Genomic DNA, 16,081 nt, shown 5'->3' with positions numbered 1-16,081 from the left:
GAATTCCATGGCCACTTCCAACAATAACTTTCTGATTTGAATTACTTAATGGAAAATAAGATGAGAGATTACCTTGTGATGCGGCCGTGTGAGATGTAGCGCTAGTATCCATGTACCACTGATCATCAGGAGTGTGTAGTGACATGGTGTGCATTGTTGTCTCAATGTCTGTCGGTGTCTGAGATGAGGTAGAAGCTGCATATACCTGAGGACGCTACCCTAGAATACCCGGCTGCTTAGGAGGACCAGCAGGGCGTGTCCACTGAGAGGTGGGATACAGACACGGTGGCATAGCCCAACCCCATGGTTGCCATGCTGAGTATTGCTGTTGCTGTTGCCAAGGAGGAGTAGACCAAGGTGAGGGGACATTGGGAGCTCCAGTTTGAGGTGCACTGCGGTTACCCCGTCCCCCGCCATGGCCCTGAATTTCACGGGAGCGAGAACGATTGTTGGGGCGGCGGTAGCCACGCTGAGAGGTGTCTTCAGTAGGTCTTGGCTGAGTGGTATGCATGGCAGCATGAGATCTTGTGTTTGCCATTTTAGCCATACCAGCTTCTTCCAAAGTGAGCATCGAACAAGCCTGATAGAACGCCGGAAGAGGGTTGCTCTGGCGAATCAAAGTAGCAACACTGCGGTAAGCTTCTGGGAGACCAGAGATCAGCTGAAGGACCAGACGATGATTGTTGACAGGGGAGCCTACATTTCTCAACTGATCAGAAAGCATCTTAAGGCGCTGACAGTAAGCAGATACATTAGGAAAATCTTCCATACGAGTGTTAGAAAACTCTTGCTCAAGAGTGACAGCTCGAGCATTTTGGTTGTCTTGAAAAATATCTTCCAAGCACTTCCATGCTTCCAGTGCAGTGGAGTTAGGTTCCAGAATAGTGCTCAACAAATCAGTAGAAATAGTAGAATAAATCCACTGAAGGACGATGGCATCGAGAGTGGACCATTGTTCATGTTTGGCATCGGTAACAGCTGGTGGCTCTTGTCCGGTAGATGGAACGATGTGATGCATGACTCGATTAGAGCGAGCATGGATGCAGAAAAGCTCGGCCCAGGTTTCATATTGATCTTTTTCCATCTCAAGAATAATAGGAATGTAGTTCCTAATATTGGAGACGGCAAGGGCGGGATGAAACTCTGTCTTAGAACCTCAGAGCGACTTGGGATTGCTGGAATTACTAGTATCAGCGTCACTGCGTTCTGAATCAGACATAACTGCAGGTGGAGTAAACAATTGGAATAGGAACAAATTCACAGAAAACAGTCACGTACATATTCAAAAGAAAATGAACAGTCACGCCCGAGAGGAGAGGGTAGCGGTACGGTTCTGGTGGTGTTATTTGCGTCAGAAATCACGGAATCGCGTACAAAAAACACAACAGACCAGAACACAATCGCGGCGGTGAAGAGGCACACAAACGGCGGCGGTGCTGCACGGACAGATCGGAAACAATGGCGATCAGAAATTGCAGATGAATCAAAGAGGGAAAAGCGCGATCTACAACAGAGGAGCGTTGGATTGCATGTACAACAATTGCTGTTCGTCGACGGCCGTGGGAAGGAGGAAGAGGTACGGCGACGGCGGAAAGTGAACAGAAGGGTTACGCAGGGAAGGTCGCGTATTGTTGTTTTGTGTTTTGGAGAAGAAACACGCTTCTGTTCTTTTCTATTTTTATTTTTTTTTAATGAGAGGGATCGGTTACGAGTGATACCATGTAAGATTATGGAATGTTTGGCTTTCTCATTGATCTGAATAGAATATATATACATCAATGTGTGACATTTTGTCAACTATCTAATTATGATACAACATAATTATAGGAAACTAATTATGACTAATTACAACAAAATATTCTTATTCTATCAAAAACTCTTAGGGAGAGCTTGCCGCCCATTTGGATCTCACGATGCTCGAGGGATTAGTCTTCGCAGTTGCGCGCGGAGGATACCCATATAGACCAAAAAAAGACCATAACAATAAGGTTTCCTTCCTTCAAAAAAAAAAAAAAAAAAACACATATAAGGACTTGTAAAAAAAAAAACTACACATATAAGAAAAAATAATCAAAATATTACTGAGACACCAAAAGCCTAAATAATATTTTAGGAGGACTAAAATTAAACGTTGATATATTTAGGGGAACCATTTAGTTATTTAAGCTTAAAATAAATAATAAAGTACGGATGATAGTCAGAAATAATTAAAATAAAATATGCACATTTATTAATTTCCCACAATGTCACAATAACAAGCAACATACATTTACAAATAAAATCACTTAAAATAGGTTCGAACTCCAGACACCCCACTTATTCATTTTATAAGGTGAATTCTAACCATTAGGCTACCTAACCAAAAAAATAAATCACTTAAAATAATAACTAAAGATTTATACCATGAACATATATTTAAATATATAGAAAATATATTATGGAAAATTTGAGGTGTTACATGAACAATATTCAATATCACATATATATATTCGAATTCGTTCAAACTTTCATATTCATGTTTATCTAAATTCAAAATTATTAGTGGAATTAAGAAAAAATTTACACAGATTCGTGAATTCATATTCAACCTTTTTTAAAACTAAAAAAATTAAATTGTTGTTGATGGTTAATACTGCAGTTGATGATTTATTAAAAAAAAAAATGTTGCAGTTGAGGAATTGTTGATCATCCATGAAATGAGTTACTTAATTATAATATTCTTGCTATTCTAATTTTTTAATGGAGAGAAAAGAGAAAGAAGAAGAGGGAATAAGAAATATGCGAGAGGAGAGAGAGAAGAAAGAAGGAGTTATTTATTTATTTTTTAATTATCATCTTTTTAATTATTGATGAGTTGAATTTTCTTTTAATTTAAAAATAAAGAATACACATGTTACCTCTTAGTCATTTAAGAATATCTCTACATAATCATTGACTTGGTTAAAATAAAAGGAAGTGGCCACTTTTGCAAAAGGGGATAATCATTGAGGGCAAAATTGTGACTATTTTTTATAAGATTTTTGTTAATGAGTGCCCTAAAGAGATCCTTCTTTAAAGAATTCAAAATAAATAAACTACGAGAAATGTTACCAAGTGATCTCGGGACACTTGTAAAATTTCATTTTCCTTTTACTTTTAGCTTCTTAACTAGGAGAAATTCTAATATGGTCACATGACCATAGGAAAAGTGTTTGGGCACACACATAAAGAAATATATTTTAATACTCCCTCTGTTCCTATATGTAAGCACCTATTTGATTTTAGTTTTGTCCCTAAATGTAAACCTCTTTTCAAATTACTAGATATATTTATTATTTTTTTTTCTAAACATACCCCTAATTAATACTACTCACTTGTCTTGAAATATGAAAGTCAAATTTAATACACATACAAACAAAAAAATGATTGAATATTTTGATGAAAATCTTTTTACGTGTGTGTCCAAACATTATTGATTTGGTCTCGTGATCATGGAAGAATACCTCCTTAACTAGTACCCGATGTCACTAGTTAACAAGACCCATAAACTATTTATTGAAAGAGTCTAATATTTCAATTTTCGATGCAGTGAATGTACAAATTTCCATTTTAATCATTGATTCATCGTTCTATCATCTAAAATACACTAGAAACGTCAATGACACATAAAACAACTATAGAAATCCATCTATGCACTCACCATGAGGTTGTAGAAAATGCCAACAAAATTCCACCGACCGTATACTGTATACAGTGTGGACATAACTTTGTGTGTCAGCATAAATTATTCAATCAGAGAGAATAAAAAAGCATAAAAAAGAAGACGGTGTGGACATATATGGTCTAGTAGCAATTGAAATCTTACCAACCTTAAAAAATGTCAAAGTTTGGAACCTCACTATTGGTGCCTTCTGTACAAGAGCTTGCAAAGAAACCCATCATAGAAGTTCCAGAACAATATCTTTATCCAAATCAAGACCCTATTGTTTTATCAAATACATCTTCACTACAACAAGTCCCAGTCATTGACCTAAGTAAATTGTTGTGTGAAGATGCATCTGAGCTACAGAAGTTGGATCAAGCATGTAAACAATGGGGATTCTTTCAGGTTTTAACTAATACTCTTCCTTTAAATACAAGGGTTAATAGTGTTTTTCACCCCTGTAATATATGTCATTTCTTGTTTTCGCCCCTATAAAATTTTCGGTTTGATTTGCACCCTCGTAAATTTATTTTTTTTCCAGAAAACACCCCTAATAGGCCATTTTTAGAATTTTTTTTCGAGAAATTTTGGTTTTTGAATGGCCTATTAAGGGTATTTTCTGAAGAAAAAAAAAATTTACGAGAGTTCAAATCAAACCGAAAATTTTATAGGGATGAAAATCGGAAATGACATATATTACAGGGGTGAAAAACACTATTAATCCTAAATATAATCACATTTACTGAGTCAATAAATAAGATAGATAGCAGAAAACTGGAAATAACATAGATTACAGGGGTGAAAAACACTATTAATCCTAAATATATTTACTGAGTCAATAAATAAGATAGATAGCAGAAAAATTCAGTCCTGTATAACAGTTTCAAATGACAGACACTGAAATTATTTAGAGCACCAAAAAATTTTCATGACCGATTTAGACATTGAAAATAACAAATTGGTCACTAAAATTAGCAACTAGATTTTTAGAGACATTTCCTAAAATGGACTCTAAATCGGTCCCAAACTTGGTTAGTGACAGATTTAGATGTAGATTTAACTATTAATATTTTGGTCATTAAATCAGTTGCTATGTTTTATTAAGGATATTAGGATATATATAGAACAACGGGGACATAGAGTAGTTAAGAGCAGTGGCGGATCTCCTTGGAGACCTATACGAGAAACTGCACCCCCAACTTTTCGATAAATTCCATATTAGGCATAATATTTTAACTAATCAGTGGTTACACTCAAGCAAATGAACCACCTAACCGGTTCATACAAATATTTGGCACCCCAACAAAATAACTCAAGATCCAGCACCGGTTAAGAGTATCTTTGATGAAATAGAGATCCCTCATAACACCAGTTGGATTTATCTTCATTTCTTCCTTTCATCAACTTTATGGTTGCCAATATACAGGTAATATACTCTCTAATTTTAATAACTCTATGATTTCTAAAATTGAAATTGATTATAGCTGATCAATCATGGAGTCAGTCCTTCATTGGTGGAAAATTTGAAGATAGGTGTTCAAGAATTCATGAGTCGTCCGGTGGAAGAGAAGAAGAAACTTTGGCAAACTCCGGAAGATATAGAGGGGTTTGGTCAATTGTTTGTTGTATCGGAAAATCAAAAGTTGGAATGGGCAGATTTATTCTTCACTACTACTCTTCCGTCCTATGCAAGGAATCCTCGGTTATTTCCGAATATTCCTCAACCATTCAGGTTTTATATCTTTTTCTCACTTCGTCTTTGTTTTTGAACCAAATTGTAGTCAATCACAAATCACTGAATATAGTTGTTTGTTATAGCCGCTACTCGACAATATTATTTTGCACTGGCAGAGCAATAGCGTTGTTTCAATATTATAACACCGCTAAAGGCGCTATTTAAAATTATTTACTAACCATCAGTTTTGCTCGATCCAACATTGTTTCATACTGCAGAGATAATTTAGAGACCTATTGCTTAGAATTGAAAAAAGTTTGCATCACAATCATCACACACATGACAAAAGCTCTAAAAGTTGAACCAAAAGAAATGCTAGAGTTTTTTGATGATCTAACTCAAGCAACGAGGATGAATTACTATCCTCCTTGTCCCCAACCAGAAAATGTCATTGGATTGAATCCGCATTCTGATGCGGATTGCTTAACTATCCTTCTCCAAGCCAATGACATTGAAGGCCTCCAAATAAGAAAAGATGGACAATGGATTTCTGTTAAACCACTCGCCGGTGCTTTTGTCGTAAACATTGGAGACATGTTAGAGGTAATCGATAGTGATTAGTCAGATATCCTTTTATTATTTTACCCTTATAAGTGTTCTTATGAGTGTTTAAGAATCGATATCAAATGTGAGCACATGTATTATAAGGAACTATGTATGAGTACATTTTAGATTGAATAACAAAATTACTCATCTGTCACGCACATCTCAGTCATCCGACCAAGATTGGACGGTTCTAGTTTTAAAACAAATTTTGATTATTTTAGATTTAAAATACCAAACATGAAATCTAGATCGTCTAATCTTGATCGGACAACTGAGATGTGGGTGTGACAGTGTGTAGTCACAAGGCAAAGTAAACACCTCAATTTGAATCAATAACAAGTCAATTACTATTTAAGTGTCTCGAAGGATACATCAAACAATTTGTACTTAAATTTTCCAAATTACAATTTACAAAAGTATCGCTGAAATTGAAAATCATTCATCACTTTTGTCTGTTCAAGATAAATCAGAAGACAAAATTTACTTACTCAAAGGATTTGAGTGATTGATGATGTTCAATTATAAGAATAATTTTGTTATTTCATTCATTTAAGAGACCAGGTTGTCAATGACCTAATCCTAAATGCTTGTGCCGTGCAGATATTGACAAATGGAATTTATCGAAGCATTGAACATCGAGCTACGGTTAATTCAGAGAAAGCGAGGATTTCCATTGCTGCATTTCACAGACCTCAGATGAGCAAAGTTATAGGTCCAACACAAAAACTTGTTACTCCTGAAAGGCCTGCATTGTTCAAAACAATTACTGTAGAAGATTACTACAAAGCATTCTTTTCACGCAAGCTACAAGGGAAATCATGCATTGATCTTATGAGAATCCAAAACGAGAATAGTAAGTGACAAAAGTACTATATAACTATTTGGATTAAAAATAAACATGTTCTTTGAAAACAGTTACACCTCTATTGCATCCTAGAATTTGGTGACAATAAATTTGTATAGAGGAGACAAAGCATATATTGTTCAAATCATATACTCGAAGTAGCATATATAAAAACTAATGAAATCACCAGGTACTCGTAAAGGATCTCACTGAAAGTTCGCGGGAGATTCTTTCACAAGAGGATAAATCTTAGATACACTTCAACCTCTGCATTATATCTGAGCATCTAGCAAAGTTGATCGACATATCCTTTAAAAGTTTCGCGTTCTTCAATATATACGATGAAAATTGAAAATCAGCTTCCACAGTTTGATAATTTGTAATATTGCATGTTGTAAGATGAGACGAAACACATTCAGGAATATGATCTTGGTATTTCCCATTCGAATTGATAGTTGCAACTGAACCCCGCCACTGTCAATCAGAGACAAAATATGATTTGTCAAAATAGTTAAGTAGAAGAACAAAGAAAAATCACAAGTGTTCTACAAACGAAAATGGTAGGCGACAAGGTCACTTCTAACAAGTTTAGATAGAGATCCTCGACCCCACGTCGTTTTGCTTCTTCGACCCATGTGTCAAAACAGCGAAAACTATTAGCTCTCCAATGATTAGATTGGCAGTCGAGATGAAATGTTTTAAGAGTTTGTAGCTGCGCGTGTGTGGAGATAACTTTGTCCACAATTCTACGAAAGTAAACCCAAGCCTTTTTCGTGTAGACTCAGTTATCGCATATGCGAATAACTGCGAGAGAGTAAAACAGTGGGAACCATCGCTTGGAAAGAACGGTAGTTCTGAAAGCATATTTGATCGGAAGAAAAGAGAGAATGTAAATGAGTAGGTCGTCTGTAAGATCGTTGATCGAACTCGACGCATGTTTTACTCTTTTATTGATCGCCGATGGCTGCATCGTTATCAAACTATTGTGTGTGGGTATCAGGGTTGTGAAACGTGAATATTTATGCAAATTGATACGCTAATCAAGCAAACTATTGTGCATTTGTGTTAATTTTGTTCAAAATCTTTTAAAAATTTGGCTTTTTTTTAAGGCAATTATTTGATTGGTTTACACATTAAAATGTGACTCATGACAAAATTTTATTGGCTGAAGTTAGTAATAATAGTTTTTTTGTATTGAAATCAAATAGGTTTTTTTTTTTTTTTTAAAGGAAACAGGTTTTTGTATTGAAATCAAAAGGAGCAATACATGATATACCTAATACCTTCAAATTTTTGTTGAAGATTTTGTTATCAATTTTATTTTTCTGGTTTCTCTTAGTCAAATGTGATGATCATACTCAGTATAAGATCCCTAGGAAGTTCGAAAATTATGATAATATGCTTCGTTAGTTTATGGATGTGATTTATTTAATTTTTCATCTTAAATTTTAGTTATAGAATGTCATTTTCTTTCATGATATGTTTTTATTCAACCTCTGTTATTTTAATTCCTTCACTTTTGGCATTTTTGGAATTTCAAGACTGAAAAATGCAATTGTTTTTTGCTGACGCGACAATATACATGTTTATTAGAAATTTTAAAATAGTTTTGCGCTTGTTCAACTAAATCAAACTTTTTTGGTAAAATAACTACTCTGAAATCTCCAACTTTGTCAATGATCGAACTTAAAGATATGAACTGAGTGCCATTTGATGAGTAACTGAGAACAAGGGAGAGGGATATGGAAAGGATGAAGTAATGAAAGACGAAGTCATTGTTAGTAGTAACGACTTGTCACGATCCATTGGTTCAAATAAAACCCATGTCCTAGGTGTATCAAAAAACATTCTTTTTGACAAAGTGCATTTTTTATGCAAATGATGCAATTGTGAATATTTGTAAATATTTGTTGATATTGCAAAACCCAACAAATACTTGTGAGACGGATAGTCGTGAATAAATAGAAAGAGAACATATAGCATTACTATATGATGTATAAGAAGTTTTAGGGAATCATCTTCTCTTCTCCGACCCTAGAGCTTAATGTCACACTTACCTTTTCTTTTTAAATAAGTTTGTCTCACTTTGGTCCAATGCTCTAATATGATTTCGTTAAAACATTGAACCCCTCTTTTTTTTTTTAAGGAAACATTGAACCCCTCTTGTTTGTGTAGTTTAATATTTAATTATTTTCCTAACTGTATGTATCACTTATTGAATAAATAATATTAAGTATATATTCTAATGTTGCATCTACTTACATAAACTTTTCTAGATTGAAATTGTTAAAAAAAATTGGGATTGAAAATATTTACATCATAGCTAGTTGACACCCTAAATATTTGACTTTTTTTCTTAGTTAGCATAGGACACCCAAAGTATCATTAGAAGACACAGTTTGTATCCAGCATGGAAGATAAAAGATGACTATTTGTAACCCACTTGAATTGGCATGATGGTATTGGCTTGGGATCTGGGAGTCTGCTCCTCCTTGAGGTCTCAAGTTCGATTCTTTCCGATGTTAATTTGGGTGGGCTAGTTTAGCTTCTTAAAAAAAAAAATGACTATTTGTACCGGTGGATATTGGTTGATATACCCAATTTGTTGATAGATATGTTGATTTAAAACTAATACATGAAAATATGTACCACAAATCTTCATCACAAAAAAAAAAACCACAAAAGTACTTTAAAGATATGGATCTTCAAAAAAATAATTCAAACGGAGACTTTTACCATTTTTAGTAAAATAAATAAATTTTAAAATAATAAAAAAGTATTTTATTAAAATTTACGAAAAAAATGAGTCCAACTTTGAATCGGCCGATTAGACAACCCTTAAGTTAATCTTTTTTTAACCGGGATAATGTTATTAATACAATTTTGTTTTTCTCCAAGAAACAAAAATGATATATTTTGAACACCAATGGATTACCCACATAAGGTGTGCAAAGGGATAGCCACCCAATAGTAATTAGAGAGTTAAGCTGCTAAAACAGAGGCAACAACAAAACAGACAAAACAATTGCATGTGGACATCCATACAAGGGATTGGATGCATTTACCAATCATGATAACTATAATTAAATGTCGCCTGTTTTGCTTTCATCCATAAAAAAGAATTAAGTTTCACCTTTTCAATAAGAACAGAAAAAGAACAAACCGTATTTTGGAAAACATGATTATTCCTCTCCTTCCATACAACCCAAACAGTAGCAACCAAATAATTGTCATGAAAGATTGGGTAGTCCGTGGTAACCCTGCCATCTTAGTAAACTGTTGGAAATGATGTCGAAGATCACCAGAAAATACAGATGAAACACCCAACCACCGCCATACTTGATACTAGATAGAACTGAAAATGTTGCACTCCAAAAACAGATGATTGGCCGTTTCCGGTTGTCCGTATATATATATATGTGTGTGTGTGTGTGTGTGTGTGTGTGTGAATAACACATAGGGGGTGTTTGTTTCACCTCTGTAAATTAGATTCCTAGGAATCTAAGGTGGGAATTATTTATTCCTATGTTTGGTATACATGCATACAAAAATATTCAAAGGAATAAAACATTCTCAGTAATTTTTTTTCAACCATGTTACTCTCTTTTTATTCCCAGCATAAATGGATGGGAATGATGTATTCCCGGCAGTTGATACAAGTTGTTTCTCAATTTTCGTCATTTACTTTTGAATGTAGGTGGTGCATTTATTTATTTATTTATTTATTTATTGAGTGAAGGTATTGGAACAATAAAACTCAATTTATTTTGATTGCATTAATAGAAGTAAGACATGGATAAATTGATGTATATGATAAACTAAAATTGTCTAACAAATTATTCTCTAGTCACATTTATAAAAAACTTATTTTTTTTCTTTTTAGATTCATTAAATAATTAATGAATCTATGATATAAATATAATTTATATATACATAAATTATTTACCAAATTTAAAAAGAAAAAAATTACTTATAAATGTGACCGGATAGAGTAGTTTATATTGTCGCTGCAATGACCAACAATAATTTAGAAAAATTAACACACATCTAGTCTAGTCTAGTCTATTTTACAAGGCAAGGGTATTTTAATAATTACATCATTTCCTTATAAATGAATTCCTGAGGTTTCAAATCAACAACCAAACACTTTTTCCAAACTTTCCTAGGAGTAAAGTTTCCACTCTTATAATCCTGGGAAAGTTAATCCCGAGAATATTTTTTGATTCCATGAAACAAACGCTTCCATAAAATAAACAAAAAAAAAATGTTAACATTCATGAAATATACCTTAAATATTGTCTAAAATTATCTATGAAAATTCTAAAATATATAGTTGTTTAATAAATATTTTTTGAAGCAAGTTGTTTAAATTTTTTTATTATATTTTATTTTTATTCAATTATAGTGATTATCATAAAAAATATTTATTTCCATTCAATTTAATTTATTCTTTTTTGTTTTTTTTGTAGTGACCAGGGTTTGAACCCCGAACCTTGCATATATCATAAAAGATATTTATTGAAATATTTATTTCCATTCAATTTAATTTATTCTTTTTTTTTTTATAGTGGCCAGGGTTTGAACCTGGACCTTATATATATTATGCATTGTCCAAATCAACTGAGCTAAGCTCACGGGACAATTTAATTTATTCTAGAGTAAGAGAAGTGTGCTAAAAGATTACAACTCTTGTTTTTTTTTTTTAGATTACAACTCTTGATGAAATTGAGATAAGTGGAGGAATTAGGGTTCTAACTTTGGTTACGGCGTTCGACCTAACAATCAAAACTCTTTTTTTAGCTGCACGTTTTTGTAATAAAGATTACCAGATGATTTAAAAAAACTCAATTATATTTCAATTGTGTCACACCATGTTCGTAAGACAACAACTCTTCAATGAAGGATAAGAATGTTTATGAAAATTTTCCCTATTTTAATTTCTACACTCTGAAGATTTGTTTTTGAACAACTCTCCTTTAGATTGTAAATATTAAATAGTAGAAGAGGAAGTGCACTGGAATAGAGATAATTTTTTTTTTTTTAAGAATGGAATAGAGATAATATGATTGGTACATGTTAAGAAATAGTTTAAGAAAATTTGCGTTTTAAAATGCTATATCATGAGGAGGGCGCTTCTTTGATTTTGCCATTTGGTGTGGATGAGATAAAGGAGGCGGTGTGGGACTGTGACAGCTTTAAGAGTCCTGGACCGGATGGCATATATATGGGGTTCATTAAAGATTTTTGGCCAGAATTAAAGGATGATATCTTGAGATTTTTGAAAAAGTTTCACCGCAATGGTCACCTTTCGAAAGGTATTAATAGCACTTTTATTGCACTTATACCAAAAGTTGATAATCCGCAAAGTATGAATGAATTTCGTCCCATCGTGTTGGTGGGGTGCTTGTATAAAATTCTTGCAAAGATTTTGGCAAATCGGTTGCGGAAGGTTATGACTTCAGTTATTACTGAGACTCAGTCGGCTTTTGTGAAGGATATAAATTTTAGATGGAATTTTAATAGCAAATGAGATGGTGGATGAGTCCCGTAAATTGAAAAAAGACTTGTTACTATTCAAGGTTGATTTTGATAAGGCATATGATTCAGTAGATTAGGGTTACTTGGATGATGTGTTGAAGAGGATGGCTTTTCCAACATTGTGGAGAAAGTGGATGAAGGAGTGTGTCGGTTCAGCAACTGCCTCTATTTTGGTTAATGAAAGTCCAACGAATGAGTTTTCTTTGAATAGGGGATAAGACAAGGTGATTCGCTGTCTCCCGTTCTTTTTTGATCTTATTGCTGCAAAAGGTTTGCATGTTTTGATGACTGCAGCGACAGAAGCAAATTTGTTTACTGGTTACCATGTTGGTTCTACTAATTCAACGGTGATTTTTCATTTGCAATTTGTGGATGATACTCTATTGATGGGAGGTATGAGTTGGGCTAATGTAAGAACTCTACGGGCAGTCCTGTTTCTTTTTGAGGCTATGTCAGGGCTGAAAGTAAACTTTCACATTAATTTGTACAATAATAATAATAAAGAATAACTAATATAAAGAATAAAACAATAAAAAAAAAAGATGGTATTTTTTTGACATAAAAAGGTTAAGAGTTGTGAAATATAAACATAAAAGTGACTACTCCGTCTCTTTTATAGGACTACTTGACAAAAAAAATTTGTCCTTAAATATAAGACTATCTACAAATTTTTAAATGTATTTATTACTTTTTTTTTTCAAATACACCCATCTTTTTCAATGTGAAGGGTGTGTACGGATTGCAAATACAGTAGAAACTCTATAAATTAATAATGTCGGGACCGGAGAAATTTATTAATTTAGAGAGTTATTAATTTATCGATAAATTAATAATTATTAATTTAAAGAGTTTTTAAGTAATTATACTGTATATACCAAACAAAAAGGAAAATTAGTCTATGTCTCTTAGAATTACGTTGCACCAAATCTTGGGACTCAATATAAATTAATAAATATTGTATTCATATCCATTGGAAATGTGACTTTTGACTTTTGAAGTGTATAGTAAATGTAAACAAGTGGAATGTTCAATGTATTCTTAAGCAAGTTTGGCATATATAAATTACATGAATGTGTTAAAAGTATTCAAACCATATCTCACTCACGAGATGGCTTCTCATCTAAAAGGTGTTGCAAAATCAACTATGTCAGATCAAATACGTAAGGAGTTGTGCGAGTACAAGAGAGATAATCCTGCAAGCACACAAAAAGACTTGCAGAGATGGCTTGAGGGAAAATTTCAGTTGAAAGTTAGTCAAGGAACAATATCAAACACACTTAAGCGGTCAAATGACTATCTCTCTGCTGAAATAGAAAAGGGAAGAGCGGAGATCAAAAGACACAAACCAGCAAAATATCCTGACATGGAGAAGGTTGTTTATGAGTGGTTTCTACAGCATCAAGAACGTGTGAATATCACAGGAGAATTAATTTTGCAGAAGGCAAGAGATACAAAGAAACTCTTGTACCCTCATGATGATTCAGATTTTAACTTCTCTACAGGATGGCTTGGGAAATTCAAGCACCGACATGGCATAAAGTCATTTCGTCGTTTTGGCGAGAGTGGGCCTGTTGATGTACAAGACATGGAGCATAAATTGGTATCGATTCGAGAGAAAATTGATCAGTTCTCTATGAAAGATGTTCGTTCATTTGACCAAATGATGCATGGTAGAAGAGTTCTACTTGTGGTGGATAATTGTCCAGCACATCCAAGAAATATTGAAGGGCTAAGAAACGTTGAGTTGTTCTTCTTGCCACCCAACATGACATCAAAGATTCAACCTTGCGATGCTGGGATAATAAGAGCTTTCAAGATGCATTACCGTAGAAGGTTTTACCGCAAAATATTGGAAGGTTATGAGGTGGGACAATCTGATCCAGGGAAGATAAATGTCCTTGATGCTATCAATTTGGCAATCCCAGCTTGGACGATAGATGTTCGAAAAGAAACAATAGCGAATTGCTTCCGACACTGTAAAATTCGTTCAGCTAGTGACGTTGTAGGAAATTTGGATGAATCCACTTTTGATGAAGAAACTCAAGACCTCCAGACTATGATCAATCAATGTGGCTATCGTAATAAGATGGATATCGACAATCTAATGAACTACCCAGGTGAAAATGAAGCATGTTCGGAGGTTCAGAGTTTAGAAGATATTGTGCGTACTAACATTGAGAACAATGCAGAGGATGACGACGAAGATGATACGGTGTCTTTGGAGCCTGTTACGCGAAAGGAAGCACTTATGGCGTCGAACACTCTTCACAACTTTATAATACAATACAAAAATACAACACCTCAGCTATTGGATGCAATAAGAAAAGTTAGAGATGAGCTCCAAACAGACTTGAACTTTAAAGGAAAACAAACAACTATTGAATCATATTTCAACAAAGTGTAATATATTTTTTTTCAATTTCTATGAATTATTAATTTATGATTTTCTTGGGACCGAAAATTATAAAGGGATCTCCCAAAAAATTATTATCTTATTATTTTATCGAATTATTCAATTTTTTACACTGGCCCAAATCGGGACCGGACAAATTTATTATTTTAGAGAGTTTATTAATTTACCGAGTATTAATTTAAAGAGTTTCTACTGTATATGTAAACGGTATCATAGATTTGATTTACAATCGATATTACGACTTAGCATTTAATTAGCCTCACTCTGATAAACATTTGAGTGAGGCTTTTTTTTTTTTTTGAAAAAAAAAAAAACATTTGAATGAGCCTGTCATTAATTACAATGAAATCGGAAACATAAATTTTAAAAGATATCATTCTAACATAACTAAAAGAGGAATCTTCTTGCACAAAAAAAAAGGTTGGATCATTAACATAAAAAAAAAGGTTCAACATGATGTATTTTTTTTTTTTAGGGAAAATAAACTTATATCATTTCATTAAAAATTAAATTAGAAATACATGTTGGACTTTCATCAAAGATGTGGAAGCTAGGACCTAATGTGGGCTGCCTTAACTAATTCATGAGCAATCTCATTTGCTTGCCTCCTAGTAAACTCGACATGAGAGTTTGTTAAAAAGATATTACAAAACTGGATAGTATTCTCCATAATGGACCCAAATTCGGTGTTATCTCCTCTTGCTTTGTTGAAATAATCAGCTACTGTTTTCGAATCTACCTCAAAATCAACATTTGTGAGCTGAAGTTCATTGATCCACCGAGTTGCATGATAAAGTCCTAAAGCTTCTCCAATGTTAACTGGACACAGTGGTGAAAACCACATGGTTTTTGACCGGACGTGGTTTCCTTCCGAATCGCGAATGCACATACCAATACCTACTTTATTGCTGGATGTAGAAAAAGAGGCATCAACATTGCATTTGAGTCTTCCACTCCTTGGCTTCCTCCATCGGATGTTACCATACCTGTTGTCCGTATTCTGACTATCATGAGTTTGAGGTCTTGAGTTTGTAGGTGAGTGAACTTGGCCTAAAAGGCCCTGCTTGTGGTTCGCTTTCCTCCATCCTTCTAGGAGATGTTTTGCTCTTTCCAGAATTGTGTCTGACGACTCTGACACCTGTTGCCACAACTTTAGATTGCGAGATTTCCATATACTCCACATTATTGTAACAATACTCTCCATTTGACTTGCTGACAATTTTTGCAATAGGTTGAATATAATGTCTGGTGCATTATCAAACTGACTCAGGGATGGTGCAATCAAATGCCAGACATTTGCAGCGTTCCAAACATCTATGGCGG

At 33.8% G+C, this 16,081-nt stretch overlaps 3 protein-coding genes across 3 annotated transcripts; 2 read left to right on the top strand and 1 right to left on the bottom strand.

Annotated features, from left to right (window-relative positions):
* Positions 1–214: 214 nt before the first annotated feature.
* On the bottom strand, positions 215–1,084 carry LOC112418458 (uncharacterized). Its single transcript, XM_024774806.1, has one exon. It carries the CDS (start codon positions 1,082–1,084, stop codon positions 215–217), a length of 870 nt encoding a protein of 289 aa, XP_024630574.1.
* Positions 1,085–3,789: 2,705 nt separating this feature from the next.
* LOC25479525 (protein SRG1) lies at positions 3,790–7,255 on the top strand. The gene is made up of 5 exons (XM_013588042.3): positions 3,790–4,087; positions 5,167–5,414; positions 5,636–5,960; positions 6,564–6,816; positions 6,998–7,255. Exons 1-5 carry the CDS (start codon positions 3,857–3,859, stop codon positions 7,018–7,020), a joined length of 1,080 nt encoding a protein of 359 aa, XP_013443496.1. The 5' UTR covers positions 3,790–3,856; the 3' UTR covers positions 7,021–7,255.
* Positions 7,256–13,453: 6,198 nt separating this feature from the next.
* On the top strand, positions 13,454–14,980 carry LOC120580642 (CENP-B homolog protein 2-like). The gene is made up of 2 exons (XM_039834673.1): positions 13,454–14,671; positions 14,975–14,980. Exons 1-2 carry the CDS (start codon positions 13,454–13,456, stop codon positions 14,978–14,980), a joined length of 1,224 nt encoding a protein of 407 aa, XP_039690607.1.
* Positions 14,981–16,081: the final 1,101 nt, after the last annotated feature.

The sequence above is a fragment of the Medicago truncatula genome, chromosome 5 (assembly GCF_003473485.1).
Source record: "Medicago truncatula cultivar Jemalong A17 chromosome 5, MtrunA17r5.0-ANR, whole genome shotgun sequence".
Classification (NCBI taxonomy): Eukaryota; Viridiplantae; Streptophyta; class Magnoliopsida; order Fabales; family Fabaceae; genus Medicago; species Medicago truncatula.
Note: the sequence above shows the minus strand (reverse complement) of the source record. Positions and strands in the feature narration are given on the sequence as shown.